The sequence below is a fragment of the Nicotiana tabacum genome, chromosome 23, assembly GCF_000715075.1.
Source record: "Nicotiana tabacum cultivar K326 chromosome 23, ASM71507v2, whole genome shotgun sequence".
Taxonomy (NCBI): domain Eukaryota; kingdom Viridiplantae; phylum Streptophyta; class Magnoliopsida; order Solanales; family Solanaceae; genus Nicotiana; species Nicotiana tabacum.
The window spans coordinates 82701582-82718323 of NC_134102.1; the positions used below are offsets into that span (position 1 = coordinate 82701582).

Genomic DNA, 16742 nt, shown 5'->3' on the forward strand with positions numbered 1-16742 from the left:
AAGCTCTCCTATTCCTAGTCCAATTCGGCTTCAGGGATTGATGCTAAGGTGGATGCGACGCTTCCACCTTGTCCTCCATTTCAATTTTTTTCTGCGAAGGTGGATGCGACGCATCCACCTTGTCCTTTATTTCTCAGCTTTGCACGCGATGGTGGACGCGACGCATCCAGCCTTCTCTTCTACTTCCCAGTTTCGCACGCGATGGCGGACGCTATGGCCCAACTTCACTGCTAAGGTTGCATGCAGGATGATGTTTTCCTAGGTTGGATGCGACGTATCCAACCCTTCTTCCTCTGGCTAAACCACCTTTTCTTCATATTTTGCACTCCGAACACCTTAAATCGTCACACATAACTTAATTAGTCATCAAACCAATAATTATACCATGTTGGGTGTTTTAAAGATTAAATAACATCAAAAAGTGGTTAAAACATGGGCAAAGTAACATCAACACATATCGAAATATGCCAAACATCAAATACTAGGCCATGCCTTAACACTTTGAGTTGTGGGCGAGTTATTTGAGAAACGGTAAAGATTATATTCATTTTGTACCCATGTATGGTATTGTAAATACATGTCTCGTAATTTGGTAACTTCCTTCCTTTTCTTGTGGAGAGGGCCGAATGCCTCGGTAGTATATAGATGTATCTATGGATCGTGTCGCACGTCCCTCGGTAGTGTACACGTTATTCTGGATCGGGACGAATGACCTCGACGAAATCGTGCGTTATATCGCTAGTAGTGTGAATGTTCACGAGATAAACCTTCCACTGATGTCCGGCATTTTATGGTATTCCTTATTTATTTAGTATTGGCACTTGGCAATTTTTGAGCTATTAAGGTAGATTGCAAGATCGAGAAATTTATACGTTAAAAGAAATAATTGGAAAATTTTGAAATTTCAGATTTACTCCCATATTGTTGTGCACATCATATCTGTTATGAATTATCATGTTATTTATTTGGACCTCTAGTAAGTGTCGATGTCGATCCCTCATCACTACTTCTCCGAGGTTATGCTAGATACTTACTGGGTACGCATTGATTTACGTACTCATGCTGCACTTGTGCACTAAATGTGCAGGAACTAATAGGTTCATTAGATGATCATCTTGGCGCGTAGGCGCATCTGTTGAGGATACTTTATGTGAGCTGCAACCCAGGATACGCATTGCAGTCCACCGAGTCTCCATCGTACTAGTTATTTTATCCTGTCTTATTTATATTCTGGGCAGATGTTGTATTGTTGTTGTGCTTCATAGAAAATACTCATGCACTTGTGACACCGGGTTTTGGGGGTTCCTTCTTGTTATTAATTATTGTGGTTCATGTAAATATTTTCATTTACTCTATAAATTCAATTTTATACTGTTCAGTTAAGGAAAATTATGATTTCAAAATACTAAAATGAGAAATTAAATTGGTAAATTACCGTTGACTTGCCTGACGGCGGTGTTAGGCTCCATCACGACCTATAGTAGATTTTGGATCGTGACAGCTTGGTATCAGAGCGTTAGGTTCACTTAGGTCTCACGAGTCATGAGCAAGTCTAGTAGAGTCTTGCGGATCGGTACAGAAATGTTTGTACTTATCTTCGAGAGGCTACAGGCCTGTTAGGAGCACTTCCCTTCTTTATTTCCTCATCGTGCGGTTTGATTCCATTGAGGCTTGTGCCTTTAATTCCTTCCTACTCAATCTTATGCGACGCGAAGCGCTTCTTATCAATTGGGTGTCGAGGAGTTGTAGTGGTACTGCAGACATGGTGCAAGATGTTTCTCCCTGCGTATTCGGGCAGACTATTGTTATTGCCTTGCGGAATAATGTACTGTCGTTTCAGCCCAGTATATGTATTTCCTATGGTTTCGAGGCTATGTGCAGATCATTATGATGTTCAGGCATTGTTATCACACTGTGTTGGTGTAATGGTAAGGTGCTTGTTTATGTGTCGAGGTTGAGAATGATTTAAAAGGAGGATTTATCAGTAGATGATTTAGAGGTTCAATATTTAATTCCAGCCAAGGAAAGGCAAACTAAAGATGGATGTTTAGATTTTGGTTGATAGAGTAACGACGAGACTTGATATCTTCGAGCGTGTTGGAAATTTTCATTGTGATGCGGTGTCGTCATCCTTGTTTGAACGCATTATGGTTCATCGGTGTTATGGTCTCCTTTGATTTTTCCTTCGGAGCAGAGTGTTGCGAAATGGTGCCTGAGGGGCGGTTGTCAGAGATAGCGGTGTTAAGCGGTTCAGAATCGAATTGGTATTTCTAATGTTGATGGCTCGAGGGAGATGATCTTCGAAGAGCTATAGAGTCGGTAACAATCTATTGGTTCAGGTGCTACAGAGATAGATTTTGGTTTGATGCAACATTTGGGTAACAAAGTATGAGGGAGGACATGGCGGGAAGTGCTTCACGGTTGTTGAAGTACTAGAAAGTCAAGCATGAAAAGCAGAGATTGAGAAGTTGCTTAAAAGAGATGGTTTAACCGAATTGAGAGTGGCAGATTAGCCTATGGATTCCGTGGCATGATAGTCGCGTGCTTTGAGAGAGTTTAGAGTGATTTTGGGAATCGTGATGGAAGGTGATTTGGTCTACGAATTTTAGTTAGGATGGTGGTTGGTGTATAGAGAAAGATCGAATACGGCAAAAAAAAATTTACTTGAAATGAAGAGGGGTGTGATGTAACGACCCGGCCGGTCGTTTTGAGAGTTGTAGTCCCGTTCCCCCATTTACTGCTTCATTTGTGCTTTATAGCTATTATATGACTTATCGGGTTAGTTGGTTCGGGTCCGGAGAGATTTCAGAATGAATTGAGACACTTAGTCTCATAATGGAAAGCTTAAGTTGGAAAAGTTGACCGGATATTGACTTATGTGTAAACGACCCCGGATTTGAATTTTGATGTTTCCGTTAGATCCGTTGGGGGATTTTAGACTTAGGAGCGTGTCCGGATTGTGATTTGGAGGTACGTAATAGAATTAGGCCTGAAATGGCAAAAGTTGGAATTTTGTAATATTTGACTGGGGGTAGACTTTATGATATCAGAGTCGGATTGGATTTCCGGAAGTGGGAGTAGGTTCGTAGTGTCATTTATGACTTGTGTGCAAAGCTTTAGGTCAATCAGACGTGATTTGATAGGTTTTGGCATCGTTTGTAGAATTTGGAAATTTCAAAGTTCATTAGACTTGAATTGGGGTGTGATTCATGTTTTTGATGTTGTCTGAGGTGATTTAAAGACTCGACTAAGTTCGTATGATGTTTTAAGACTTGTTGGTATGTTTGGTTGATGTCCCGGGGGCCTCGGGTTGATTTCCGGTGGTTAACGGACCAAGGTTTGAAGTTGCTGAAGTTTGAAGGCTGCTGGTGTAGATGCGGATAGGGTAGCGCAGATGAGGAGTTTATGGTGAGGCAGCAGATGGCCAAAGGTGAGATGGTTTTCCCGCACTTGCGTGACCGCAAATACGGTAGTAGGACTGCAGAAGCGGAAGTGGACTGTGGACTGGACTCCGCAGAAGCGGACATTTCCTTGCAGAAACGAGCCCGCAGGAGCGGGATTTTGGTCCACAGGAGTGGAACCCTTCGCGGAAGTGGGTGACTTGGTCGCACCCGCGAAGCCGCAGATGCGGGTAAGTGGTCGCAGGTACGGAAAGCCTGAGCAGACACTATATAAGCGAGGGTTCCGAGATTTTCATCATTTCTAATGTTTTGAGCTCGGATTTTGGAGGTTTTTAAGAGGATTTTCAAGGGAATTCTTGAGGTAAGTTCCTTGTGTTCATCTTTCTTCAATAATTATGTTTCCCCATTGATTTTCCACCTAGTTGGTGTGTTTTTGAGGTGTAATTTGGGGGTTTGAGGCTAGGGATTTGGAGAGTTGAATTTGGGGATTTGAATAACCAATTGGTGTCGGATTTTGATGAATTTGGTATGACTAGACTCGGGAGTGAATGGGCTTTCGGATTTTGTAATTTTTTTCATATTTCGAGATGTGGGCCTAGGGGCCTGTTTAGAGCTAATTTCGGATGTTTGAGTTATAGCTTCGTAATTTCTTATAGAATTGATTCCTTTAGCCATATTGATTGTATTGTACTGCTTGTGGCTAGATTCGGATCATTTGGAGGTCGATTTTTTAGGCAAAGGCGTGTTGGAGTAGAGTTTTGCCCGAATTGAGGTTAACACTTCTAAATTTGGTTCTAAGGGTTCGAAACCTCGAATATATGTGTTATGTAATTGGTATTGAGGTGACGCACATGCCAAGTGATGGGCGTGCGGGTATGCACCGTGAAAATTATGACCTGGTCGATTCCACGGCACTGTCTAGTAGTTCTATCTTGTTGATATCTGTATTTTCATCATGTGATAAAGTAATTGAGCTGTCACTCATGCTAGATATCATATTTAGTCATTATGCCGGTACTGTTGGGACCCATAGTGGTCATTTCTTACTGTTGTCTTACTGATTTCATTGATATTCTGTACTCAGTTATATTCATTCATTTCATAGCATATCTCAGTCTCTCTTGTTATTTATTGATACATCATATCATTATTTTCGGGCTAGTATCATGACACTATGAGCCCGTGAGAGAGAAACTGGAGAGATTGATGACTGAGTGAGGTAGAGGGCCAGATTATGAGTGACATTTATAGGATCGGGCTGCACGCCGCAATAGTTATACTGATTATGATAACGCTTGGGCTGAAGGAGCCCCTTCGGAGTCTGCACACACCCCCAGTGAACGCGATTAATTATATTGAGGGATGGATCTTCCCTCGACATGGATATTGTCCGAAGCATTATATACCTGGGGATGGATATTCCCCACGGGCTGGATTGTCCCTACTCAGTACTTGGTGATTGATAGTCAGTGATGTATATATTCCGGGATGGATCTTCCCTGGGCCGTATGGGCAATATACAGTACTGAATGATTTAGCATTTGAGAGTGTGAGCACATGAGGTTGTCAGCATGGCGTGTCATATACAGCATGTGCATTGGCATGTAGAAGTACAAGAGTTATATTCTTCATATTATTCAAATTTGATCCATTTTACTGTTTTGAGATATCTAACAAACTTGAAAGCATGTCTACATTTCTGAACTGTTAATTCTATATTGAACTGTGCCGGTTGAGTTCGTCATTACTTTCAGTCCAAAGTTTGGATTTGATACTTATTGAGTTGGTTGTACTCACGCTACACCCTGCATCTCGTATGCAGATCCAGGTGCTTCCGGTTATAGCGGCTGCTGAGTGAGGAGTCAGGATCTCAGAGACTATCGAGGTAGTTGCATGGCATTCGCAGCTACCTCTCCTTCATTATCTTTATTTGTATTTCAGTTCTTATTCCTCAAACATTGTAGTAGGCTATATCCTGGTATAGATGCTCATGTACTCGGTGACACCCCAGTTTTGGGAGAGATTTGTATTGCGTTATGGTTTTATTTCGGTTTTAAAATGGTTTTTCTTAAATATTAACTACTTCCGTTTAATTTTTAAAGATTTTATTTGGTTGACCTGGTTAAGTAGTTGGCTTGCCTAGTTCCACGATAGGCATTATCACGACGGTTGGTTTTGGGTCGTGACATGTGAAGATTTGATGATCGTTCCAGATGTAATATGACTTGAGTTCGGAAGGTATTGTTGAACTTTCAGTTGATGTCAATAGGGAAGAAGCATACTTATACAGCTGGTGGGCGAGTATGAGCTCAGGAGAATTTTTTGATTTTGTGGTAGTTGTACCCAGTGCAGCGTCGTTGGAAGATGTCGGTAAGGAATTCCACAAGTGGATTATCTCATGTGAGCAGGTTAGCAGTTGCATGATATTGATGAAGCTTCTGCAAGGAATACTACTTGCTACCCGGTATGAGGTCGAATATGTAATTGTGACTGATGATTCGGAATGTTCATGAAAAGCTTAACAAAAGACTTCAAGAAATTTGGCGGGTTAACAGTACAGGATCATGGTAAATAAGAAGGAGGAATCGTTATGGGCTCTACATTATATGATGGTAGCTTAAAGCTAAGTTGGGGAGCCCCATCGTCTACGAGTGGATCACGTGGTTGTCTGCTTGTGCGGTTTCTGGTTATCAATGCGTTGGTGGATTACTTATGACTAAGAAAAGGAACCATCAGGGGTAATTCAGCAAAAAAACTTGATGAATGTGTGCTATACTTTACCTTATCGATTAAGGTGCAGGTTTCGGGAAGACCCAGAGTTTATATTTCTTGTGGATGTAATGTACAAGGAAAAGAATTCAGCCGGTCGCCTCTTTGAAGGGGTGTTCATGTGCTAGCAGAGCATTGAAGTTTGGTTATATTCGGGACCAGGTCGGAGTGGTTGACTCTCAACAACTGTTCAAGTGGATTCCAGAATTAAATTGCAGTGCCTAAGAATTTCGGGCTTGTTGTATGGTTAAGGATCGAGTTTTCATAGTGGATTATGAATGGGACTTGGAATGTTCTACGTTATCATCGGGTATACGATGCAGTATTAGAGGAAGGGAAGAGATAGCTTCGGTTTCGCAGAAGGTCTTGCAGAACGGGTGTGCCAGTTAAAGATGCTATTGTGCGCGTAAGGAGGTATGAGATGATTCATGGGTATTGAGACGATGTGGTCTCGCGATTCGAGTCACTCGGGATGAGTTCAGATTGAGTTCATTATGTTGTGAATGGAGCTATTATATTTCTAAGCCAGGTCAAGAGTACATTGAGAGAAGTTGGGTCGGTTAATAATGGTTGAGTCGGCATGATTGTGGCAATGATCAGTTCCTTCGGCGAGTGAATTCATACATGTAGTTTGTGGTTGTACGTGCGGACTTAATATCCACTATGACCTGATTGATTTGGGAAGTATTTGATTTCCATTGGGAAGGGGAGCCTTAGCGTAACTAGTAAAGTTGTTGCTATGTAACCAGGAGGTCACAGGTTCAAGCCGTGGAAATAACCTTTTGCAGAAATGCAGGGTAAGGCTGCGTACAATAGACCCTTGTGGTACAGCCCTTCCCCGGACCCCGTGCATAGCAGGAGCTTAGTGCACCGGGCTGCCCATTTTGTTTTGTTATGTAAATGGATTCCGGAAGAGTTATGACAGTTTAGATCACAACTTGAGGTTGTATTTTCTGTGGTTTGGGAATTCAGTTGCGTGTTGCATTGGTTCTTCTGAAATGAGTTAAGTGAAAAGTTTCTAGCCAATGAAGTAGTTATTCCACTAGTAATTCAAGGGTTATGGTAAATGCGTGTATTGTCGCGTAGCAGCATGATAGGTGCAGTGAGCGGCATGGGAATTGGAAGTTGAGGATCAAGGTTGCAGTTCGGTATTGATAAGAATGTCACGAGCTCGGATAAGCAGGGAAGAATTCAGATGTTTAGAGTAAGCTGGCGTTATCTTAATGTCGCCTGAGAATGGTGTTATGTGGAAGAGGCATTGTGTATTGAGTTGCGGATTGTGAATTACTTTATAGATTAGAATGGTTGGTGGTATGGATATGCAGACCTTGCTAACTGGTGCGAAAGGTCATGTGAGAGTATCCCACTGGGAGATCTGTATCAGTGTGACATGTTAGTCACTTGATTGTTAAGGATTGAAATCAAGTATGAAGATTATGGTACTATCATTAATGCGAGAGTTTATGCCTGAGAGGCATTCTATTCCTTGGGTTGTGGACTGTGTGAGTTCGTCCCGGATTGGGCGGCTATTCTTATGTGTCATGAATAGGTCCATTGTGGATCTTTGGAAAGTTAAAGGTCCATTAGTGGGCCTAATGTGAGTGTGTGCTCTACGTCAGGTCAGATGTGTTCATTCGTCATAAGCATTGCTTACGGAGGATTCGTCAGGCATTGGATATTATGCCTGTCGTCGGCTATTCCATATAAATCTCTATTATGCCATGTGGGTTGTGAGGCGGCTTGATTATTCGCACGCGTGTTGAGGTCCCATGTAGCTCGTGGTTTTATGTGAGCAGGTGGCTCTCAAGATGCAGGTCATCATTGCACCTTAGTTGTGCTTGGGTTTCATAACATATGGTGCTATCCTTCTCCCCAAGATTTGGTATTATGCACTTGGCGTGCTCGTGGTCGATATTCGGGTTTTTCGTAATTTTAAGCGTTACGGCTTGGTATGTGTGTTTTCATCGTGATTTTTATGTGTGGATCGGGTGGCACGCAGCCACGGGCATGTTATGTGGATCGGGTTGCATGCCGTAACAACGAGATGTTGAGCATATCTCCTTACACTTATTTTGTGTGTCTTGTTTTTCACACCTGAGGTGGGTTCACGACATCTATTCGGCCGTTTTATTCGTTACGCATGCTGGGTAGTCCTTCCCCAGAGATTATTCTTCATTATGTATCACATTCGAATTATATCTTGTTGGCGCATTGTGGGCGACATATAAGATTTTTGGCAGTGTCTGAGATGGCTTATTGCCTGAGAAGCTTGTACGGGGTGAGACGAGATTATTGGACCTGAAATAAGCGCAACCAGATTTATATAAGGTACATTAAAGAGAAAATATCGTTATTCAGTTCAGAATAAGGTAATGGTTTTTGTCAGGAGGAGAGACTCCATGAATTATTGATTCGGTAGGTGGTTATGAGTTTCTACACGTCTTTTTCATTGTGGCAGTATTGTGAGATTTGGAAAAGGATTATATACGTCATGAGATGTATTGCGGACATCAGATTCGTGAAATTACAGCTATTGTGGTCGGAGGATGTTATTATGGGCAACCGACTTATGTGGTGCATGGTGTGATTTCGGCATAGGTGTATGATCATGTTTTGGTATAATTCATGGCGATTGGTACGGTGTTCGTGTGTTAGAATGAGGTCTTGTAAAGAAATTCAGAAGTTGGAACTTGGTTCTAAAGCTTGTTAGCTAAGGTTATAGGGAGGATTTTCAGTCCAGCTCGAACTAATGTGTTCAACTAGAATGTGGTGGAACGGGTAGGTGCACGAGGTGTTAAACAGTGATTTTGGACAACTCTGCAGCAGTTCTTAGCACGTTCGAAGACGAATGCATGTTTAAGTAGGGGAGAATATAACGACCTGACCGGTCGTTTCGAGCTCTAGTACGTCGTTCGGCGGTTTGAGGCCTTGAGTAGCTTAGCTTCAGGTATTATGACTTGTACGTGCGGTCGGAATTGAATTTCGGAAAGTTCAGAGTTGATTCAGATGGAAAAATTCTAATTTCGGAAGCTTTAAGTTGGAAGAAATGACAAAGGTTTGACTTTTGAGTAAACGACCTCAGAATCGGGATTTGAAGGCTCCAATAGGTTCGTATGATGATTTCGAACTTGGGCATATGTTCGGGTTGAGTATCAGGTGGTCCGGGGGTTTCGGTGCTTATTACGGAAGGTTGGAATTTTGAAGGTTTAAGAATTTCCTATGGAATATCTTTGCATTACAAAGAATATTTCTGGCCAGAAGTGCATTGTAAAAAATTTACCAACTTTATCTTCTGGCTTATACTATTCAAAGATTAGTATAGTTGAAGCACACTTCGTAAACCCGAAGTTTACTGATTCAAATATTTTTGTGCCATCCTGGATCAATAATGTTGAGACGAATTACTGAAAATTTGAGTGGGCATCCATTAAAGAACCTGAAGATTCTTACAAATAATGAATTTTCTTGTGATGCTTGTTATCAGGGCAAAATGATCACTAGACCATTACCAATGAAGGTTGGCACTGAATCCCCTGCCTTTTTAGAACGTATACATGGGGGTATATGTGGACCTATTCACCCACCAAGTGGGCTGTTTAGATATTTTATGGTCCTAATAGATGCATCTTCAAGATGGTCTTATGTGTGCCTACTATCATCTCGCAACTTGGCATTTGCAAAGCTATTAGCCCAAATAATTCGACTAAGGGCACAATTCCCATATTATCCTATAAAGGCTATTCGCCTTGATAATTCTGGAGAATTCTCATATCAAACTTTTGATAATTACTGTCTATCAGTTGGGATAAAAGTTGAACATCCTGTAGCTTATGTTCATACTCAAAATGGCCTTGCAGAGTCATTTATTAAACGCCTCCAATTGATAGCAAGACCACTACTTATGAAAATAATCTTGCCCACTACTGTTTGGGGCATGCTATCTTGCATGCAGAATTACTTATCCATCTCAGACCGACATATTATAATAAATATTCTCCGTCACAATTAGTTTTTGGTCATGAACCAAATATTTCCCATCTACGAATTTTTGGATGTGTTGTATATGTGCCAGTAGCAGCACCACAACACAGTAAGATGGGCCCGCAGAGAAGGTTAGGAATATATGTTGGGTTTGAATCACCCTCTATTATTCCCTATCTTGAACCATTGACGGGAGATTTATTTACTGCTCAATTTGCAGATTGTCGGCTTGATAAAATAAATTTCCCACAATTAGGGGGAAAGAAAAAGGAAATCAAAAGAGAAATTATGTGAAAAGTTTCATCATTATCCCATTTTAATCCACATACCCCTATATGTAATCAGGAGGTCCAGAAGATCATCCATTTACAAAATATAGCAAATCAAATGCCAGACGCGTTTACTGATTTGAAAAGGATAACTAAGTCACATATCCTTGCAGAGAATGTGCCTATCTGCATTGATGTCCCAGCAGGACCATCTACTAGCATCAGATCTAGTGAACCTAAAGCACGCCTGAAGCGTGGTAGGCCTTTAGGTTCTAAAGATCGAAATCCTCAAAAAAGAAAATCGACAAATGATCAAAATGATACTATAGAGGGATCCCCTGAAGAGACCCAAGATCTGATTAGTTCTGAGATTCCTAAAGAAATCAATGAACCCGAGACTCAAGTAAGTAAGAAGCTTTTAATAAGTTCTACTGGTGAAGGGATTAATTTAAATCGATCTGAAATAGCGGTGGATAATATTTTTGCATATAATCTTGTACTTAACATTATGCAAAATAGTGAGGATCTTGAACCCCGATCTGTCGAAGAGTGTCGACAAAGATCTGATTGGCCAAATTGGTAAGAGGCAATTTAATCAGAATTGAACGCAGTTGCTAAAAGAGAGGTCTTTGGACCAGTAGTCCAAACACCTGCTGGTATAAAACCAATTGGTCTTAAATGGGTTTTTATACGAAAAAGGAATGATAAAAATGAAATTGAAAGATTCAAAGCTCACATTGTCGCACAAGGATTCTCACAACGACCTGGAGTCGATTTTGATGAAACATATTCACATGTTATGGATGCCATAACATTTCGATATCTCATCAGTTTAGCACTACATGAAAAGCTTGAAATACATCTAATGGATGTAGTTACAGCTTATCTGTACGGTTCACTTGATAATGAATTTTATATGAAAATCCCTGAAGGATTTAAAATGCCTGAAGCAAATTCAAAATCTCGAAAATTATATTCAATCAGATTACAAAGATCTTTGTACAGTTTAAAGCAATATGGGCGTATGTGGTATAATCGCCTTAGTGAATATTTATTGAAAGAGGGTTACATAAATAATGTTATTTGTCCATGTATTTTTATAAAGAAAATGGCATCAGAATTTGTTATACTTGTTGTTTATGTTGATGAAATAAATCTTGTTGGAACTCCAGAAGAGCTCCAAAAGGCAATTGAATATCTTAAGAAAGAATTTGAGATGAAAGATCTTGGAAAGACAACTTTGTCTTGGTCTGCAAAGTGAACATTTAGCAGACGAGATCTTTATCCATCAATCTGCCTATACAGAAAGGGTCTTAAAACGCCTTTACATAGACAAAGTGCACCCATTGAGTACACCAATGGTTGTTCAATCACTTGAAGTGAATAAGGATTTGTTTCGACTTCCAGAAGAGGATGAGGAGCTCCTTGGTCCTGAAATACTTTATCTTAGTGCAATTGATGTACTTATGTATCTTGTTAATGCTGCAAGGCCTAACATAACCTTTTTTGTTAATTTACTAGCAAGATATAGCTCTTTTCCAATACGGAGACATTGGAACGAGATTAAGCATATATTGCTATATTTAAAAAGAGAACACTTGATATTGGTTTATTTTATTCTAACAAAGGTAGTGCAGATCTTGCTGGTTATGCAGATGCAGGTTATTTATTTGATCCACATAAAGTTCGATCTCATACCGGGTACATGTTTACATGTGGAGGTATTATCATATCATGGCGCTCCACAAAGTAATCTATTGTTGCTACTTCTTCAAATCATGCTGAGGTAATAGTTATTCATGAAGCAAGTAGGGAATGCGTATGGTTGAGATCAATGATTCATTGTATTCAAGGAAAATGTGGTATGGAATGTGATAAAAATCCATAATTTTATACGAAGACAATGTTGCATGCATAGCCCAATTAAAGGAAAGATTTATAAAAGGAGATAGAACGAAGCACATTTCACCAAAACTATTTTACATACATGATCTTCAGAAAAATGGTGACATTAATGTGCAACAAATCCGTTTAAGTGACAATCTGGAAGATTTATTCACTAAATCTTTGCCAACTTTAACTTTTGAGAAGACGGTATACAAGATTGGAATGCGGAGACTCAAATATTTGAAACAAGATTTTTATCAGGGGAAGTAAAATACGCGCTATACTCTTTTTTCCTTACTAAGGTTTTTCCCACATGGTTTTCCTTATAAGGTTTTTAATGAGACAACTAGTTATGCGTATTACTAAATATGTGTACTCTTTTTCCTTCACTAGAAGTTTTTTCTCACATAGTTTTTCCTAGTAAGGTTTTAATGAGGTACATTATTTTTTAAATGAATATCCAAGGAGGAATGTTATAAATATATTATATTATGAATGTAAATAAGCTTCCTAAAGAAGCTTATCTATATGAGACTCCGCCGTAAATATATTTATCTATTTAGTACTCTATTGAAAATAAGCCTCCTAAAGAAGCTTATCCTCTCGGTACTCTGTTATGGATAAACATCACCCCCGGTAGAAGATTATCTATATCGGGTACAATGAGCTTATCATTCCGGTACTCCGTTATGGATAAATATTACCCCCGGTAGAAGATTATCTATATCTGGTACAGTAGCAGCTTACAGAAGTAGCTTACACAACAGCTTGCAGAAGCAGCTTACACAGCAGCTTGTAGAAGCGGCTTACACATCAGCTTCCTTTCTTCTATAAATAGAGGAGATTTCAGTTCATTATGTACATAAATTTAAATTTTGAATAATATATCAGTTTCTCTCTATACTTGTCTTTACTTTACAATCTTTATTTCATAACACACAACAATTTGTCACTATCTATTTTTCATATAAATCCCTAAACAAAATAATTCATCCTTCGGAATGTCAAAGATTTATTGAAGACAAACATAAGCCAAAATTTAAGAGACAATAAAGAAGAAAATTTTCTCAGCATTAATAAGGGAACAACTGTTCACCATGCACAGCTGGCCAACTGTGACTCAACTCTTTTCTATCAGTTCCTCGAACAATTTATTCTTTGGCATATATATATATATATATATATATATATATATATATATATATATATATATATATATATATATATATATAAAAGTTATATTCGATATAATGTGTCTCAAGAATCATATAACAAAGTCGAGCAATAACTGACCCATAAATAACAAAAAAATCCTTCAAAGCAATTATTATGAAAACATAAGGGAGAAAGAAAGCTATATAACCAGATGCCCATATCATTCCAGATATTCAAAAGCTGAAAAAGAAAAAAAAACTTCAAACAAAAACCTATCAAGAGAGAAACCCACCAAACAAATGTAGATACCAAAATTTTCATAAAGCTTGCTCATCTATTAATGGAAAAGACGGACTAAATAAACACATGGAATCCCAATAAAACTGATGAGAATCAATCAGAAAAACATCAAAATAATACAACAGGACGAAAACTCAAATTAGGAAAAGCACTGACAATGGGAATAACATCGGTCAAAGATGATTAACGTTCCCCAATTTGTTCCTCTATCATAAAAAACACTTTCTTTTTACCAGCAACAGTTAAGTAAGATTATTTATGCTGAAATACCAATTGATATGTGGGCCGTTGGATGAACCTATTTGGTTGAAGGAAAGTCAAAGATGGATGGATGTTCCGTCAACGATACACTATTAATCTCGTTCCCCGAAAATCATGTTTATCGTCAGACGAGGAAGATCTTTTCCTGCTTTCTAGGATTTCACATTATCCCTATTGCGGCCATAATTATTTTTAGCCTGGTCACTTAAGAATTCTCTAAGATGGCCGTTTTTTAGCTATGTCGCGACCTCCTCGCGCAAATGCCGGTAGTCCCCAGTCTGGTGGTCGTTGGTCACGTGGTATTCGCACCACAAATTAGGGTCCCTGTGGATGGGATCGGATCTCATTGGTTTCGGGAACTATGCTTCCTTAATGTTCCTCATAGCCGACACTAGTTCCACTACATTAACATTGAAGTCGTATTCGGATAGCCTGGGGTAGGAGGAATCTCGGGAATCTGATATCTCCTTGTCCTGCAATGATCTATTACTCCGGCCGTGATCAGCTCTCCTGTCGGTAGCGAACCTATCCACCGACCGAAAACCTCTATCGCGTCCTTCAGCCCTTTTATAGGGAAAACTCGTCCTCTAGAAAATCGTCGTTCTGTGTTGAAGTCATCCTTTGATTTTTCCTTATTCTTCTCCTAGTCCCTACCCTTGGTTGTTGCCGGGAAATCGAGCTGGTCATCCTTAATTCTTATCTTCGACTCTTACCGGTTGTGAACCTCCGCCCATATTGTAGCCTCGAACGTGAGCAGACTTTCTTTCAGTTTTTGGGAAGTATTGTAGCTCCTCGGATTCAACTCTTTAGTAAATGCTTCAGCTGCCCATTTGTCTGGTACGACTGGTAGTAACATCCTTTCTTTCTGGAATCTGGTCACGAACTCCCGTAGCAATTCAGACTCTCGTTGTGAAATTCTAAATATGTCGGCCTTTCATGCATGTACCTTTCTGGCCCCGACATGTGCCTTGATAAAAGAATCCGCGAGCATCTCAAAGGTATCTATTGAGTGCTCGGGGTAATAGCCAATACCATGTCAGGAACCCTTTCGAGAGGGTCTCCCCGAATTTCTTCAGTAAGACTGACTCAATCTCGTGCAGAGCTAAATCAGTACCCTTCACCGTTGTAGTAAATGTGCTTATGTTTTCCTGAGAATCTGAAGTCCGATCATACTTTGGCACGTCTGGAATCTTGAACCGCTTTGAGATTAATTCTGGTGTCGCGCTTGGTTTGAGCGGCAACTTGGTGTATCTTTTTGAGTCCGTACCTTTCAACACTAGTGTTGTACCCTCATAAACCGTATGAGTTCGGTTTTAAAAGGATCATTCCCCCCCGGCCCTATCGAAGACAACTTCGCCTCTCGGGGTATTGTTGTCAACCCTTTGTGTTGTTTGGTTTGTGGGAGCATGGGGAGGAACTGGACCTCGTCCATTCGCATTGTTGGAAGCACTTGACAACGCTTGTCTCAACTCCATCATGACCTGATCCTGTCGTGAGAGGTGGCCCATAATAGCCTTTTGTTGCTCCCTCGGGATCCTTACTGTTTCAGCAACGTGCTCGTCTTCAGCATCATCAGGAGTTGTTTCTCGAACATGTTCTGGATATTGCCCGCCATGGACCGACATGGCCTCATCCCCCTCGTTGAGGGTATCACTGATCGAATCTTCGTGCTGAGGCTGATTTCCTTGGGCCTCAACGTTGTGTGCGATGTTGACATCGTTATCTGCTGTTTTTTATGATTTTTGCTAAGAAACAAAATCAAACATGTCAGTAATAGATGCAACGACCAACTCAATTAGACAAATGTCTAAGCCCCATGGTGGGCTCCAAACTGTTTGGCCATAAAATGGTACAGTTGAATTTATACGTGGTTTATAGACATGTGAATCGATTTGATCCTAAAATAATAAATAAACTAAATAAGAATGTAAGACGTAGCGTTGTAATAGAGATAAGACATCAGAAATCTTGATTCCGGGAGCAGAGCTTCCGGGAGAAGTAGTAACGATACTAATAAGCAAGAAGATAAAATATTATTGAGTTTTGAACAATATAAGCTTGTCAGAAAATTCGTGTCCCTTACAATGGTTGTTGAACTCACTATTTATAGTTGCTCCTAGGGAGCAAGGTCCTAGGATCAATCCCTTCTTAAATGACAATTATAGGGGGCCATTGAAGAATGTGTAATGGCAGGCTACGAATGTCATATTCTCTGTAACGGGCTACGTACTTAATGCTATAGAATATTTTTCATTGAGTGTTATTGGGTGTCAGGCATTTATTTTATCTTTATGAGCAACATCCCATTCGGGAACAAATGAGATTGCTTCCCTCGGACTTGATTGTCATTTGCCTCGCTTTCTATCTGCCTTCGGATCCACGTGTCACTTTATTATGTGAGCATTTAATATGAACATATTTTAGGCGGTGCTCATCAACAATAGTACCTTTTAAGGTGTGACACATTCCAGTTGCTCGGCAACTTTACTCCATCTTGAATTTCCAATTCGTATGACCCTTTTTTCGGTGAAAGCTGAAACCTGGGAGGGGCCTTTCCACGTCGGACCTAGCTTTCCTGCGTTGAGCTCCCGGGTGTTATGAGTTACTTTCTTTAAAACCAAGTCTCCTACTTTGAAGTAACGGAGGTTGGCTCTTCGATTGTAATATCTCTCCATTCTCTATTTTTGGGCTGCTATTCTTATATGCGCCAAGCCCCTGC

The 16742-nt window shown here is 40.1% G+C and overlaps 1 protein-coding gene across 1 annotated transcript in view; it reads right to left on the reverse strand.

The window, feature by feature from the left end:
* Positions 1 to 15648, reverse strand: part of LOC142177243 (uncharacterized) — a 31729-nt gene extending 16081 nt beyond the window's left edge. The window contains exon 1 of the mRNA XM_075245714.1: positions 15447 to 15648. Within this exon, the coding sequence (XP_075101815.1) occupies positions 15447 to 15648 (202 nt within the window). The remainder of the gene's footprint in view (positions 1 to 15446) is intronic.
* Between the last annotated feature and the right edge of the window lie 1094 nt (positions 15649 to 16742).